At 40.1% G+C, this 15,136-nt stretch overlaps 1 protein-coding gene across 1 annotated transcript; it reads right to left on the bottom strand.

Annotated features, from left to right (window-relative positions):
• Positions 1–239: 239 nt before the first annotated feature.
• Positions 240–14,774, bottom strand: uts2r5 (urotensin-2 receptor 5). The gene is made up of 2 exons (XM_043711255.1): positions 12,997–14,774; positions 240–1,800 (listed from the first exon to the last, which is right to left on the bottom strand). The coding sequence occupies exon 1, from the start codon at positions 14,098–14,100 to the stop codon at positions 13,030–13,032; it is 1,071 nt and encodes a 356-aa protein (XP_043567190.1). The 5' UTR covers positions 14,101–14,774; the 3' UTR covers positions 240–1,800; positions 12,997–13,029.
• Between the last annotated feature and the right edge of the window lie 362 nt (positions 14,775–15,136).

Here is a 15,136-nt window from a genome sequence, read left to right as displayed (position 1 = left end):
TTTCCCTGGGGTGGGGAAGTCCAGAACTAGTGAGCATAGGTTTAGGGTGAGAGGCGAAAGATATAAAAGAGACCTAAGGGGCAACGTTTTCACACAGAGGGTGGTACGTGTATGGAATGAGCTGCCAGAGGAAGTGGTGGAGCTGGTACAATTGCAACATTTAAGAGACATTTGGATGGGTATACGAATAGGAAGGGTTTGGAGGGATATGGGCCGGGTGTTGGCAGGTGGGACTAGATTGGGTTGGGATATCTGGTCGGCATTGACAGGTTGGACTGAAGGGTTCAATGCTGTACATCTCTGTGACTCTACTGTGTGATAATTCTGCAGATGTGGTTATGTTACAAGATGGACACTCATTTTTCCAAATGTGGTTATATGGAACATTGCAACTGAGTTATGTAGCAAATACATTCATACAAGAGAGTCTGATGTAAGAAATAAATTGTCAGCAAGCACATAATATCTCAAAAACACTTTGATAGTATTTTTATACACAGAGCAATTAACTTTATAAGGAATAGGCTGAAGAAATGCAATGCATTGTTAAAGCTATTATAAAAAACCTTTATGTCTCCTTAGACTCACTGAGTATGGCTACTGGGGTGATGGCATTTCCCTGGGAAAGTTTACTAATGGTACCTGTTGACAGAACCTTCTCAATCTTTTCCATCACGTTCTTTACTGTAGGGTCCAAAGCATCTTGAAGTACAGTTCTCTCCGGCAAGGAGCTTTGAGTACAGACTGCAAATTGTGTTAAGATGCTGTTCCCAAGAAATAAGCCTCAGTCACTCAAGGAATCTTCATCCATCAGAATGTAATTTAGCATATGGTTCTGCAACCCTAGGTTTCCATGCTATTGGCTTTTCCATAACTCTGCAAAACGACATTCAATTCTTGGCCAAAATGGAAACAATTCGCAATTCCCGCATTCATGAAGCCTGGTGACCGCATTATTGTAACAGGTTTGGATTAATCTTATCCAATGATTTGTGTTATGGAACCAACCTCGATTCACTGCAGTTCACTGGAGTGCTTTTATCAAGAAGCCTCGCTGTAGTTTCAATCGTGGCTTCTGTTTTTTTAATCTTGACTGCTTCAGGTGGTAGACAGTCTGCTTAAATAGACTCTGCTTTCTAGGTAAGTAGACTCTGTTTGCTGTTGTTCATAAGGATTCTGTTTAAAGAGACTGTATTTACTGTGGGCCCTAGTGAACAGATTACTTATGCAAATCCAGCCCAGCTCCAATAATTACTCCATTTTCATATACCCAATCTGAATACGTTAGCCTAGAAAACTAGCAAGTCCTGACACAGCCAACAGCCTAAGGGTGGCCTTAATATATAAAAACAAAGAGCTAAATTGACAATGTAACTTGAGTTGTAATATACAAAGTAGAGGAAGTTGGCTAGCTGGAGCAGGAATAATACTTGGGTTGGGCTGTATCAGTGCCCTTCCATAAAATTGTTAAAAGTTTTATTTGTACATTTATTAAGCTGAATGTTTGCCAGTTTCCAACTGAGTATTTTGTTAAAACTCAAATATATTGCAGTTAAGAAAAAAATTTGGTCCAACTACACTTTGCATCTATATCTTTGGCTTTTACTTTAGTGTGACTTTGTAGTTCGTGCGTAAACAATTGCAGATGCAAGGGACTCAACTGTTGCTGCTGCTTCTGATGGGATACTGCAAAGAACAGAACTAGCTTGAAGGTAGAGGCATAGCAGTGAACTTAGCTGGAAATTATTGGTTGATGGTAGACAATAACTTTGGGAAGAAGAACGATTCCGACTTGAGACACTGCAACGAAAGAAGCAAATTGGTTTACTTCAGATGGCAATGACAAAACAGGTTAATGTTCATTTTGATTTTAAAATGGGCTATTCCAAAAACTAACTGCAATGTCCTGCAAAAGAACTACAAAAAAATTCAATGGTGTTGCGTACTTTGTTTTAGCTTCTATTGAGAGTTTGTGTGTCTGTGTTTGGAGTTGTGGAGATTTATTCCACTATCATTATGCTCTGACTAGTTTTCTAGTAACTGAAATTCTCTAAACTCGAATATAAGGGTTTGAACAAAACTATAACGTGATTGCTTAGATCATTGGAGTTTCTTTATTTTCTTTAATGGCTTCAGTAAATGTTCTTTCATAAGTGGAGGCATTAACCTTTGGTAAAAACCTGGGCTTTGACCTGATACTGTTGCTCAGAGTTAAGATACTGTGAACTAAATCTGAATCATTTAGTGTGGTGGCTGTAAAGTGACCCTAATTTCCCAGCAGGTATCAAAACTGTTCAGCTGGCTGTACTAATGAAATGTTTAAAAGGTACTGTGGGCTGAATTCTCCATGTTCCTTTATCATCAGGCAAATTATTGTATTTATACCAGTGTCCTAACATTCGTATATTTGTATCATGAGCCTGTTATCGTGTTTTCTCTTGTTGTTTAGAGAGGAACACAAATAAATTATTCCTCAAGAATGGACTGATACTTAGCATTGTAGAAAATGTTACAAAAAATCTTGCTTTTTGAGGCTTGAGCAACATTGTATTTGGTAAAGACACTGTACAGAAGGACTTGTTAAAAACATTAAAGAGTAAATTTCCTCCTGGCAGATGCTAGAAATGCATTATAGGAAATGCTGTGTCCCAAGACCATGTTTTGCTGTCAATCAGTTTTAAGAAACAGAGAAGTTATGCTAAAATGCCATAGTAGCATAAGGTCAAGAACTGGCTAGCAATGGGAAAGTGGTGGGCAGACATTCTTGAAGGTATATAAAGGACGATGGGTGGATCAAGAGTGGAGGCGGATGAATGTGAGTTTATAGGGACTGGACCTTAATCAGACTTTCTTGAAGGGGCTAAAGTACAGTTGTGCTCTGATTCTGTTAGATCCCATTTCTCTCAAACTTTTTAAAGACTGCTCCACCCACTACAATACTGTTGGATGCCAAAAACCTGAAACCAAGAGAGCTTCCCTTCTGACGCATCAAGGATCTTCATCAGGCCTGCTGGATGGGGACCTCATTTTCAAGCAGTCTCTACCCGTTCTCAAGACCTCACTCCAATGCTAGCATTCCTTCCTCTGAATCAGAACATTGTGTATGCAGGGCTCACAGTAAAGATTTCAGCATTGAACTCTGGACTGCCACTCCAATGTAGTTCTGCACTGATGGAGGTGGGATCTTTTGGATATGGAAGATCCCACGACAGTATTTCAAAGACAATGGCTAACCTTCAAGTGTAGTTCATTGGATGTAGAATGTTTTGCGATACTCAGGGGCTGTGATAGATTCTGTATAAAGACCGGTATGTCCAACAGCCCCAACACTACAATCACAGTGTCTCTTGATACCAGGACCACCACAGTGCTCCCAGCGTCTTGTAGTGTCTTTAGATAAACCCCTGCACTTGAAGTAGTGTTGAAGTTATTGTCATGTACAAAAAATTTTTTTTTTGGACAAACAGAAACAAACTCCTATCTACACAGTAGGTAGAGGTATACTCATGAGAGCAGTGCAATCACATAGAGCGAGACAGACAGCATTGTTTGAGAAACTACAGTACCCATTCATAGAGTAGTCAGACCAGGTATCCCTATCAAAATCCTGTTCAACCATGGTCTGGTAACATTGCTCAGTTTAGAAAGCCCACATTCATGAGACATCTGCTCATCAGTAACATTTTGAGTAATTTGTTCATAGCTTTGTTACATTATTTGGGTTGGTCATTCTGGAACAGCAGTACATTATCTGAAAGATATAGCAACCCTCAGGTGACCATTGCAAAGAGGATGTAGGGGCTACAATTCAGACAAGTCCAATTGGAAGTCCGGCAGTTTGGAGTGGGCAAGTAGTTCTCATTGATAATACTTATTAAAAAAATAATAAAATGAATGTTGCAAGCAAACAGTCTTGAGAGCAGTGGATGGAACCGGAAGATAGACAGGTCCATAATGCACTCTGGAGAGAATGGCATTGGGAAAAGGGTAGGGAATAATAAGCTGATTGAATCAAAAAGGAAATGAGAAGACCATAGAAATAGGAATGAGGGTGTGAAAAGGAGGGGAAGGTATAGAGGAACAGTGAAAGAAAGTGAGGGGACAGTTCCCCATCTTTCTACCTCTCTGTCCTGCTTAAAGATGTTTCTAAAGACCTACCTCTTGGATCAAGTGTTTGGTGATCTGACTTAATAATACACATGCCTCGAACCAAATGTTGTTTCATACCACTCCTGTGAAGCTTAGGATGTTCATCCAAGTAAGAGATGCTATATAAATGGTAATTGTTTTGTGAAGGAAGTATCAGTAACTGGTGGGAGGGGATGGCAGGTGAGCTACTGAGGGCCAACTTTTCCCCATAATCTCCCCCTCTCAGTTGTTGGATCCTTTGCCAGCCATAACTGGCTACAAGACATTTGACCCAGAGAGATCAGGGAGAGTGCCATGGAAAGAATGAAAGAAAAATGTGAGAACAGGGAATAAATTGTGAAACGGAAGTAGAGTGGGCCAGAAAGTGGCAGCTCAGATAACAACACAGTCTTCTCTACTGCGTACAATCAAATCATAAAATCTCTACAGTGTGGAAGCAGGCCATTTGTCCGTCGGATCCACACTGACTCTCCAAAGAGCATCCCACCCAAATCCACCCATCCCTGTATTTCCCATGGCTAATCCACCTGGACTGCACATTCCTAGACACTATGGGCAATTTAGCATGGCCAATCCAACTAACCTGTGCACCTTTGGACTGTAGGAGGAAACCCACTCACACAATAAGAGAAGGCGCAAACTCCGCTCATTGTCCCGAGGTTGGAATCGAAACCGGGTCCCTGGTGCGGTGAGGCAGCAGTGCTAACCACTGGGCCTCCGTACTGTCCATGTTATGATCTGGTTTTATTCAACTTTCACTTTGGCATTGTCCCAGCTATTGATAGATCCTGAATGTTTCCATAAGAAGGAATATGATTATGATCTAAGTTCAGCAACTTCCTCCCTAAACCCTTTGGTGTTGACTTTGTCGAAAATTTCTGACCTGTTTTCCCAGAAGTGGACAGCTAAGATATCTCAGTGCTAACCAGCCAAAGTGCCTGAGGCAAGTCACATTTTCCAAATGATGGGAATCTTACTGCATGATTAGAAACATAAGGCAGCTTAGCATCACCCTGCATCTCCAACCCTTGCCAAAGGAAAAAACGTCATGACCACTTCCAGTCTATATCACAAGGGATTGCTTGAGAAGAGACAACAAAGAGAATTCCATTGCCTGACAACCTCTTATTTTCCCATTATTTTCAGATGACAATACACTGGAAGGATTAGCAGTACATAAATATCTAACTCCTGCAACAGGGTCTCTATTCCAAAGTACTCCATCACTTCAAGGTGCAAGAAGCCATGAACTGTTTCTGAAAAGAGAGAGCACATTTCTAACTTCAGTAAGGAGCTAGTTCTTATGGAGATTATTGTGGAAAACTACAACAGCCAAAATGTAAATAAACATCCGAGCACTTTACAATGGGAGGACGGGGCATCAAGAGGTTACAGAAAAAATGAATATGGAAGCAACTGAAAGCACGTGTTTAGAGACTTTTGAAAGAAGAAAAGGGATTTAATAAGGAGGATGAGAATTAGCAAAGTAGTATCTGTCACTAGTCAAGTGAATGGAGACAGGCAATCAGCAATTGTATCGAGTTGAAGGGTGCATGGGATCTGCTGGGATGTTCAGGTGGAGAAGATCACATCAATAAGATTGGTGGTAGTGATTAAAATCAATGATGAGAATCTCGAAACCATTAGCCTGGAGGGCAAAACTCGGTTGACAGTCAGGATAACGATTGTTCATTGCTCTGTGTGAAAGAGGCCTTCAGCCATGTTAATCTGGGTTAACATGGGTTTGTGCGAGGTAGAGGAAATAGAGACAAGACATTAGGGAGATTCATTCCAACAGTAATCAAGGAATGACTAATGCTTTCTGCCCCAAAGAAGCACAGAGATAGCACAGCAAATAGACAACGTTAATCAGGAAGGTGAATACTGAACGTGGCATGGACCAGGAAATTCATTTCCGGGTCTACCAAGCCATCAAGATTGTATGTAATCATGTAACCAGGGGTTTTGATGGTTTGGAAACAAAGGGACATGGGTACTTACAGGGCCAAAGAAAGTTTTTTTATCCCCAGCATTGTTGAGTTGATGGGAACTGACTCATTCAAGACTCAATATTGTTATCCCTTTATAGGGAATTTTGCCAGCATTGCATCAGTCTGGTTTGCACATTTGCATTCTCACTGTGATGACAATATGCAATATCTCTGAACTGATAGCTGGCAGAGAGAAGTTGGCATGAAAGTGACCTGTACAAGTGACCTTCGTCACTCTGTAAATATCTAGCAAATACCCGTGGCATTCAGTTTACTTGCAGCATGCAGCTCATGTTTCAAAGTGAACTAGTTAGCACAACATTTATCACTCTCAAAACTTGAGCAGCATCATAACTTTGACGTCAGGGTGATAATCTAAAAGACGTTAATCAATTCGGCTGCACATTCCACATGTTCCTATTTTTGACTATCACCCAAAGTCAAAATAACTTGACAGGCCATAGAAAATATTATGCTATGCCTGGCATTCTTCTGTAATTTATTTTCTGGCAAACTGTGACTCCTAGAGGTTCATTGATAGCCAGGTGAACAGCAATATCTCCTGATATAGCATGAAGCAATTAATACCAGGATTCCCAGATTGACTGCCACGGTCTGTACTGAGTTACACATTTAACGCTGCTGTTTACAAAGCCAACACTGAGTCTTCTGTTTTATGCATCTCTGTCCATGTTTGTCACTAAATCCCCCATGTATTCTTCACCAGATATTTATTCAAACCAACCCTGGCATCAATCGATACTTCAGAAACATCTACCTTTCTTACCCTGGCACGTTGTTCAAGAACTTCATGAAAACAAGGGAGTGGTCTTTGAAATGGCAGAGCAAGCCATTTGATTCTCAGGATGTTGGACCTTCACAAGCTTTTTAAGCAAAGTTACGATTGGATGCTAAAGGCTGACCTTTCCTTTGATGTCCACATCCTGTGATTGAATTTTTTTAAAAAAGTATATTTTCCCCTGGAAGCCTGCTTTAAATATTTGCTGTGCAAAAGAGAGAGAACAATAATATTCTCATCTGTTTCTCCTTATCCATGTGTCTTCAAGTTCTTGAGACAAATATGCTGTATGCGAACTGCTAAATAAACTTAGTACTAGAAGTTGCATCCGTCCCATTCTGCTTGCCAATTCAATTTGGTACTACTAAATCTATAGTAAGATAATTAAATTCTAATGATTCTCCAGTGGCTAAACGCTAAGGGGCAGAGTCGAAAACTTTCCTCATCTTGGTGTAGACACAGAATTGGATTGAATGGGAAATGTATAACAATCCATTACTTCATAGAGGAATGGAAGTGTAAATGACTCTGTAACAAGGTACAAGATTGACATTATCATTTGTAGAATACCTGATAGGAGAAACTGCTAATAAATGGATTTAAGGCTTCGATAAAATTGTATATTTACTAGTCTTCAAATTTGGCAGAACAATTACTGTATTCTCATTTTTTTCCAAGCATCTCTCATAAAATGAATATTCAGCACATTTCAGTTGACATTATAATGATTCCAAAAATGATACTGTCTTCACATTTTAAAAAAATTTAGGCATGGAATGTAATTTGTTTTATTACAATACATTTAAATTATAGCAGAAACCTTGGGCTTGTGCAGATGTTTTTGGTTAAAGTTGTACTTATATTTGACTAAAAAATCCAGAAAAAACATTAAAACATTTGTAGTTAATCTGAAAATGTTAGTTTTGATATAATTGCACATTCCTTAAGTAAATATCTGCACTTAACTGAATCCCTATCTCGCCCCCTAGCTCTAAACAAGTTACTTTATTCCATTTGTCCTAACTGGTAATTATAGCTCATTATTTTGTTTCAACTAAAGAGTTTTCCTTTTCAAAGTTTATCCCATTTCCAATGATTGCTTAGATTAAAGTCTCCAGATCTGATAGCTTAGATCTGTATTGCTTCCGTGAAATAATTAAGTGAAGTGAGTGTAATACTTACAGAGTTTGTGTTCAAAGCAAAATGTACAGGTTAGAAAGTGAGGGAACTTGATTTATCTTTGTTTAATTATAGTCATGTTTTCACACACCAGATTCCTAATCATTTTGATGTAATCTACCATGTTCTCGATTAGTATGTTTATACCTTTCCTCTAATTAAAGGACAAAGTTGCCATTCTGGATTGTAATATTCTACAAGACAGAGGGAACAACAAAAACTCAGCTTTATTAGTAAATTAACATAAAAGTAAAATTTGAAGTGCAGCTTCCCAGTGTTTGAGTAAGTTGTGAATATTGAATACTTTTACTTAAATATTTAATTGTTACAGAAAAACATTTAAATACTGCAAGGCAAGATTAATTAAAAATATTACAAACTTTCCCAGCAGCAGGATATATAATTACGTCGAGAGAAATTAGCAAATAATTCAAAATCTAGCTCATTACCTATATTCACATCTGCAACAGCTTCTGTTTTAATTTTGTTGAAATTTGCAGCATCAGTGAAAGCTTCAAGTTTTATAAAGTGAATTTACATAGAGGGAGGTTCGTGTATGGAATGACCTTCCAGAAGAGGTGATGGATGCGGGTAAAATTACAATGTTTGAAAGGCATTTAGATAAGTACATGAATAGGAAATGCTTGGAAGCATATGTACTAAGCACAGGCAAGTGGGACTAGTTTAGGATTATGGTCAACATGAACTGGTTGGACCGAAACGTCTGTTTCAGTGCTGTATGACTATGAATTAAAAATATTACCCTGACTTGCTACTTTGATATCATTTTTAACCTGTTAGATATTTATGTCTTTAACTTGTCTATTCTTGCCAACACCTCTACACTTGATACAGTTCCATTTCTTTTGTTACGAAGTATTATTTGTTCCTGAATATATCTGGACCACCTGCCAAACAATTTTCTTGTTCTCCAAACAATTAAGGTGAAGTGTAGAAATGCAGTTTCACACTGCCAAGCTGGCATTAATTCATTATTTATTTGTCACCTGCATAGGCCATTTGGAATAGGGTAGCCTTCCTATTTATTAGTGCTACATCTGGTTCTGTATTTTCAAATCTTCTAGCGTCCTGATTCATTAGAATTAATGCTTCATGTAGAGTTGATCAGCCTGGTCTTTATTGTCACTGGAAGTTGGAGACAATGAGAAGTCTACAGTTCATAAATTTAAGTCCTACCTTTTAGGCCAGTTTATGGGTCATTTGCCTCTAAGTGAAAAGGTTGGGGATTCAAAGTCCTATTCCCAAGACCTAAGCACAACTTTTGTTGACATTTCAGTAGGGGAGACCTTTATCCAAAGATATCTTTGGACTCTCTCGGGTGGACATACAGGCTGCTACAGCACAATTTCACAAAAAGCAGGCAAGTTTGTTACTAATGTCCAAACCAACATTTTTCCCCTCAACCAGCACTGCAAATACCAGATTATCCCATCCTTCGCACAGTATCATTGTCTTGATGGAATCGACCCACTGTCTTTCTTTCTCTTTAATCTTTCACAGGATGTAGGAATACAGGCAAGGCCAGTATTTGTCACCATTAAACAGAATGTATGCCAGACTGAGTAAGGACAGCAGAATAGAGATACATGGTCCTGATGGGGTTCAGCAAGGTGGGTGCTAAGACGATATTTCCCCTTGTAGGAGAGACTAGAACTGGGAGACTCGGTTTAAAAAGAAAAGGTTTCCCATTTAAGATGGAGATGAAGAGTGTTTTTTATTCTCTCCCAGAGGGTTGTGCAGAGGGCAATGGAGACTGGGTTGTTGAATATTTTTAAGGCAGAGACTAATCAATTTTTGAGTAACAATGGTGTTGGTGAGTAAGCAGGAAAACAGAGTTGAGGCCACAATCAGTTCAGCCGCGAGCTTATTAAATAGCAGAGCAGAATGGAGGGGCTGAGTGACCTACTCCTGCCACTAATTTGTTTTCTCATATTTAATTACCTAAAGGGTGTTAGAGAAGGTGATGGCCTAGTGGTGTTATCACTTGACCATTAATCCAGAAACTCAGCCAATGTTCCAACCCTGACACAACAGATGGTGGAATTTGAATGATGTTTTTAAAAAATCCAAATTAAGAATCTACTGATGACCATGAAACCACTGCCAATTGCCAGGAAATCTGGCACACTAATGTCTTTCAGGAAAAGAAATCTACCATCCTCACCTGGTCTGGCCTACATGTGACTCCAGACCCACAGTAATGTGGTTTATTTCCAATTGTCCTCTGAAATGACCTAGCAAGCCACTCAGTTTGAGGGACAGGCAATAATAAAAATGCTGGCCGCCTACGTCCTATGAGTCAATTTAAAAAAATATAATGAATCAGGTGGGCTATCAATGATAGTTTGGTTGTTTCAGAGAACATCTTTGGGACACCCGTACCAACCAACGAACCACACCGCTCTGTAACTTTAACTCCCCCTCCCACTCCGCCAAGGACATGCAGGTCCTGGGCCTCCTCCATCACCACACCCTAACCACCCGACACCTGGAGGAAGAACGCTTCATCTTCTGTCTTGGAACACTTCAACCTGATGGGATTAATGTGGATTTTGCCAGTTTCCCCAACGTTAGGCTTGAGCAGCTAAATTGCCTACCCTTGTTGATATGTTGAATAACCTCAATGAACTTGACAGTCATAATGTGGCCTAAAGCAAATGATTTACCACACTTTGTATCATTATCCAGGCAAAACTGTGAATGTGTGAAGTGTTATTGTGGCGGCACCTACAGTAGTGCATGTGAACTCGTCTTGAACACAGTTCCCAGCACAGACCACCTGAGTCAAGTGGCTTGTTTCTGTATATCAAATTCTATATAATAAAGCAGCAGTTTGATTGATCAGAGATGTAGGAGCATGCAATGGAGTTCTGCACACTGATTTAGTCTTGCAATGCTTCATCAATGGCACTGAGATCCAAGCTGATATTTGGAATGTAGTGAGATTATTATTGCTTAGCTGTCAAACTAACTGGGATAAAGCCACCTATAGTTTTAACTGCTTATTTAAGTGTAGCTGCAGTCCTGTGTACACTGGAATTCATATAGTGGGTGTAAAAACTGAGAACATACGCAGGCATCAGATAGGAACCACATTATTGACATACTGAGTTACAGGTTGTACAACTTGATGCAAAAGATGGAACTGCTAGTATGACTGGCAGGTCCTGTAACCTGACCTGCTGTGCTGTTCCAGCAATAAAGTTTCAGCTTTGATCTCCAGCGTCTGCAGACCTCACTTTCTCCTCCAACTTGATGCAAAAGATGGAACTGCTAGTATGACTGGCAGGTCCTGTAAAATTGCTCCCAAACAGACCGTCAATATTCAATTCACACGCTGGAGTAAATTTGAATCTTTTTTTAAAAAAAATTTAAGTTCAGCCTCAGTATTATTGATACTGCCCATCAGCAAAAACTCAGATTTTCTTACATTTCTGAGGAGTTTGTGTTGGTGTTGGAAAGGGGTGGGGCACATTGGTATTTGAAACAATTTTAAGTTTACAATTTCAAATACAGTTATTTCTACAAAATCAAAACACATAGATATCCGAATAAAATATCAGTCATATTTTATAATATGAAAAGCATATCTTTAGAATCTTAGAATGCAGAGGTCATTAATCCTGCCTGTGCTGGATCTTTGCAAGCAATTTACCTGCACATCTCTGTTCTTTCCCATTCACCTGCAATTCAGTTTACAGATAATCTGCTTTTGACATTCAGATCAACTTGTTGAGTAAAAGTTCCCTGAAGCTCCCCTTTGGGTTTTGTTGCCAATTTTATCCAAATCTGATGAAAGCAGCAACAATTGCAGCCTCTCACAACTGGATGAAAACATGTCACCTTTGATGAATTGTTGGTCAAATGCAAGTATTCTGAGATACTTGTGACAAAGGTCTGTGAATCAATCTAATGTTCAAAACTATTTTTAAATTAATTTGGGATGACTTTTTTTTTGCAGATGAACATTGTTTTAATCAACCTGAAGCCAGAAGGGTCAGAACACTGAACAATCTTTGCTACAATTTGTGTGAAATTAGCTACAGTTAGCCTCAAAGCACAATGATGAAAAATATTTCTCTTGTGCTGCTGTCTGCCTTAATCAGCTGGTTTTTAATTGAATGGTTATTTAACTGTATGAATCATAAATTGTACATGTTAATCAATCAAGAAAACAATTGTTTCAAAGAAGGTGGGCCTGCAATTGTCCAGTCAAAAGTACTGAGGTATTATCACTGCTATAACATAGGAAATGGTGCACCCTTTATCAGCACAGCAGCTTAACCTCACAACAATGTGATAATAACCAGCTAGTTTTTAGTGATAAATGCTGGAGAAGACACTGGTGACCTCCTCGTAATATCTTAAGCACTGACACATGAGATGGTTTACTCATTTTAATTTTTCGTCCTTTGGAAATACTTACTTGAAATACTTTTTGTGTCTTTCTCTTAGAATTAACAGAATGTTCTTGTATTCACCCATTTCAAACTTTATTTATTTAAAGTAAAACACTTTATCAAGAGCTACTTTTGTTCAGTCGAGCCAGATTTTATTAAGCCAGACATTGTTACTCTAAAAAGCGGTCTGGACTTTAAGCAAAAGGTTATCTTTGAGAGTCCTCCTTCTATTTAAACATACTAGTTAGGAAAATGAACCAAGCCAAACACATTATTTCAATTACTTTATATGACGTGGAGCATGATATTATCACCCATAAGTACACATGATATGATGAGCAGTGCGATAAGATTGTCCATGATATGTTGAGATGATTTGTTAGTGGAAATAACGCACTTGAAATGGGAAAATGAAAAATAATTAAAAACAAAGTCCACACGTATGGTTTATACTCACCTTAATCCATACAAGCTTTCTTCCCAGCCCTCTTTAATTACATGATACAGTCTCAGTGCACTGCTGACTCCCAGTTGACATTGATCTTTGGGAATAATTCCTGTAGTGTTTCCTCTGTGAGAACTCAAGGCAGTTCCTCTGTTGGTTTCTCACATACTCCTTGTAGTTTTTTGTCAGGAGGGTATAGAGGAAAGGGTTGATGCAACTGTTGCCATACGCCAAACAGGTCACAAAAAAGTTAATGCAGGTAGTGGTTTTGGGAGACAGATTGACAGTTTCACCGAAATACAGGCTGAATAGCTGCCAAACCCAAAAAGGCAAGAAGCAGACGCAGTAGGCAAGAACAATAGTCAAGATCATATACAGGATCTTCAGATTGGGCGACTTCTTTATTCCTTTGATGTGGAAAGTCGTGGTCTGGGACAACCAGTAAGTGCGGGCCAATTTTGAGTACAAGAATCCAATGACTATCCCTGGAGCCAATACACAAGTGTGGAAAAGTACAGTCAGATAGATTTTGTATGCATGTGTTGTCCATGTCGAGTGACAAAGACGTTTTATTATTCCTTCCCGGTTAATTTCATGGACTTCAATCATTATCATGGTAGGAAGGGCAAGGAGAAAGGAAACGAACCAAACAGCACAAGTAATGATTCTTCTGTAAGCCCTGTTTCTCCGAAACGTATCCAAAGGTTTGACCACTGCCAGGTATCTCTCGGTACTCATAACAGTCAGGATGAAGATGCTAGCGTGCATGGTCAGAAAGTCAAGGCTGAAAAGGATCCTACAGCCAACCTCTCCAAAGTACCAGTACTTCTTGAAGTAGGTATATACCACAAAGGGGATGGTAGAGAGGTAAAGGAGATCAGCAAAGGCCAAATTCACAATGTACACAAACATGGAGCCAGTAAACCTCATAGATAGGGTCATCAACACCAGGATGTAGACATTGCCTATAATCCCCACTAGGCACATGGTGCTCAGAATGGTGCCGAATAGTAACGTGATCAATGCTTCATCCCTTGACTCCAAGTCATAGTCTGAAGATGAAGAATTTACAACAGAGGACAAGTTGCTCATTGTCTCAGGGAGTATCCCTTCCATGTTCCTGAAAGTCCAGGATTGATTTGGGGGGAAAACTGTTGCAGCTTGCTTCAATTTGTCCCCAACCAGCCCCCACTCCGGGCTACGAGGATCATCAGATGGACAAAGTGCTGTTGGAGTACATTCTGTCTCTCAGTGCTCACCAGACAAGAACCGCTTCCCAGCCAAGCGCTGGATTCAGACACGGGGGGTTGTTGGGGGGGGGGGGGGGGTGCTGATGGGGCCTGGTGATGAATATATTTGACAAAACCTGTTTTCATCTGGGGACTGACTGCAGCTCCATCAGGAGGCTGGTGGATTTCCGATCAGTTTTTAAAAGAGAATCCTTCTCTCCGTGCTCACGCTGTTAGTGATCCCAGTCGAGAATCCGTCCCGGAGTTCCCGAAACCTCCTCGGTGTCCCAGACTCGGAACCTCGGCGGAAGAGATGCTAACTCTGGATTCATCCGGAATACTGTAATTGCAAGTGCGTTTGAGCTGCTTACACGCTGTACAACATGTTTGGGTCGGGGAGGGGGTTGGAGATGTGATTCTCTGCTGTAGGTTCACCAAAGAGCGACCAGTGGCTGACTTCCATCCCACAGCACGGTTTGTAAAGCTCAGATAACTACAGGAATTGCAAGCCTCCGTGCTTTTATTGAATCGGGAAAGCCTGGAGCTGGGGCGGGGGGTAAGGTCTCTCTAAATCTGTCAGAGCCAACGTAGCGGGGGGGGTTGGAGCTGATCAGTGATTGGATTGAACCACTCCTGGCTTTGACTGCGGCTCAGTTAATGACATTGACCAGACAACACCGACCCAGAGAGGAGGTGCAGACATTGATGAGTTTGATTATTTTTTAAAATGAAACCGTTTGATGACTATTAAAGAACGATTGGGGGGGGGGGTGGAATTCCAGGATTTTGACCTGGCAACAGTGAAGAACTGGCGATATAGTTCCAAGCCAGGATGGTGAGTGGCTCAGAGGGGAACTTGCGGGGGGGGGGGGGGGGTTAGTGTTCCCATGTGTCTGCTGCCCTTGTCCTTCTAGTGTTGGGTT

The sequence above is a fragment of the Chiloscyllium plagiosum genome, chromosome 21, assembly GCF_004010195.1.
Source record: "Chiloscyllium plagiosum isolate BGI_BamShark_2017 chromosome 21, ASM401019v2, whole genome shotgun sequence".
NCBI classification, from domain to species: domain Eukaryota; kingdom Metazoa; phylum Chordata; class Chondrichthyes; order Orectolobiformes; family Hemiscylliidae; genus Chiloscyllium; species Chiloscyllium plagiosum.
Note: the sequence above shows the minus strand (reverse complement) of the source record. Positions and strands in the feature narration are given on the sequence as shown.

Coding starts and splice junctions, on each gene's coding strand:
- uts2r5 (XM_043711255.1), bottom strand. CDS start 14,100: ATGGAAGGGATACTCCCTGAGACAATGAGCAACTTGTCCTCTGTTGTA.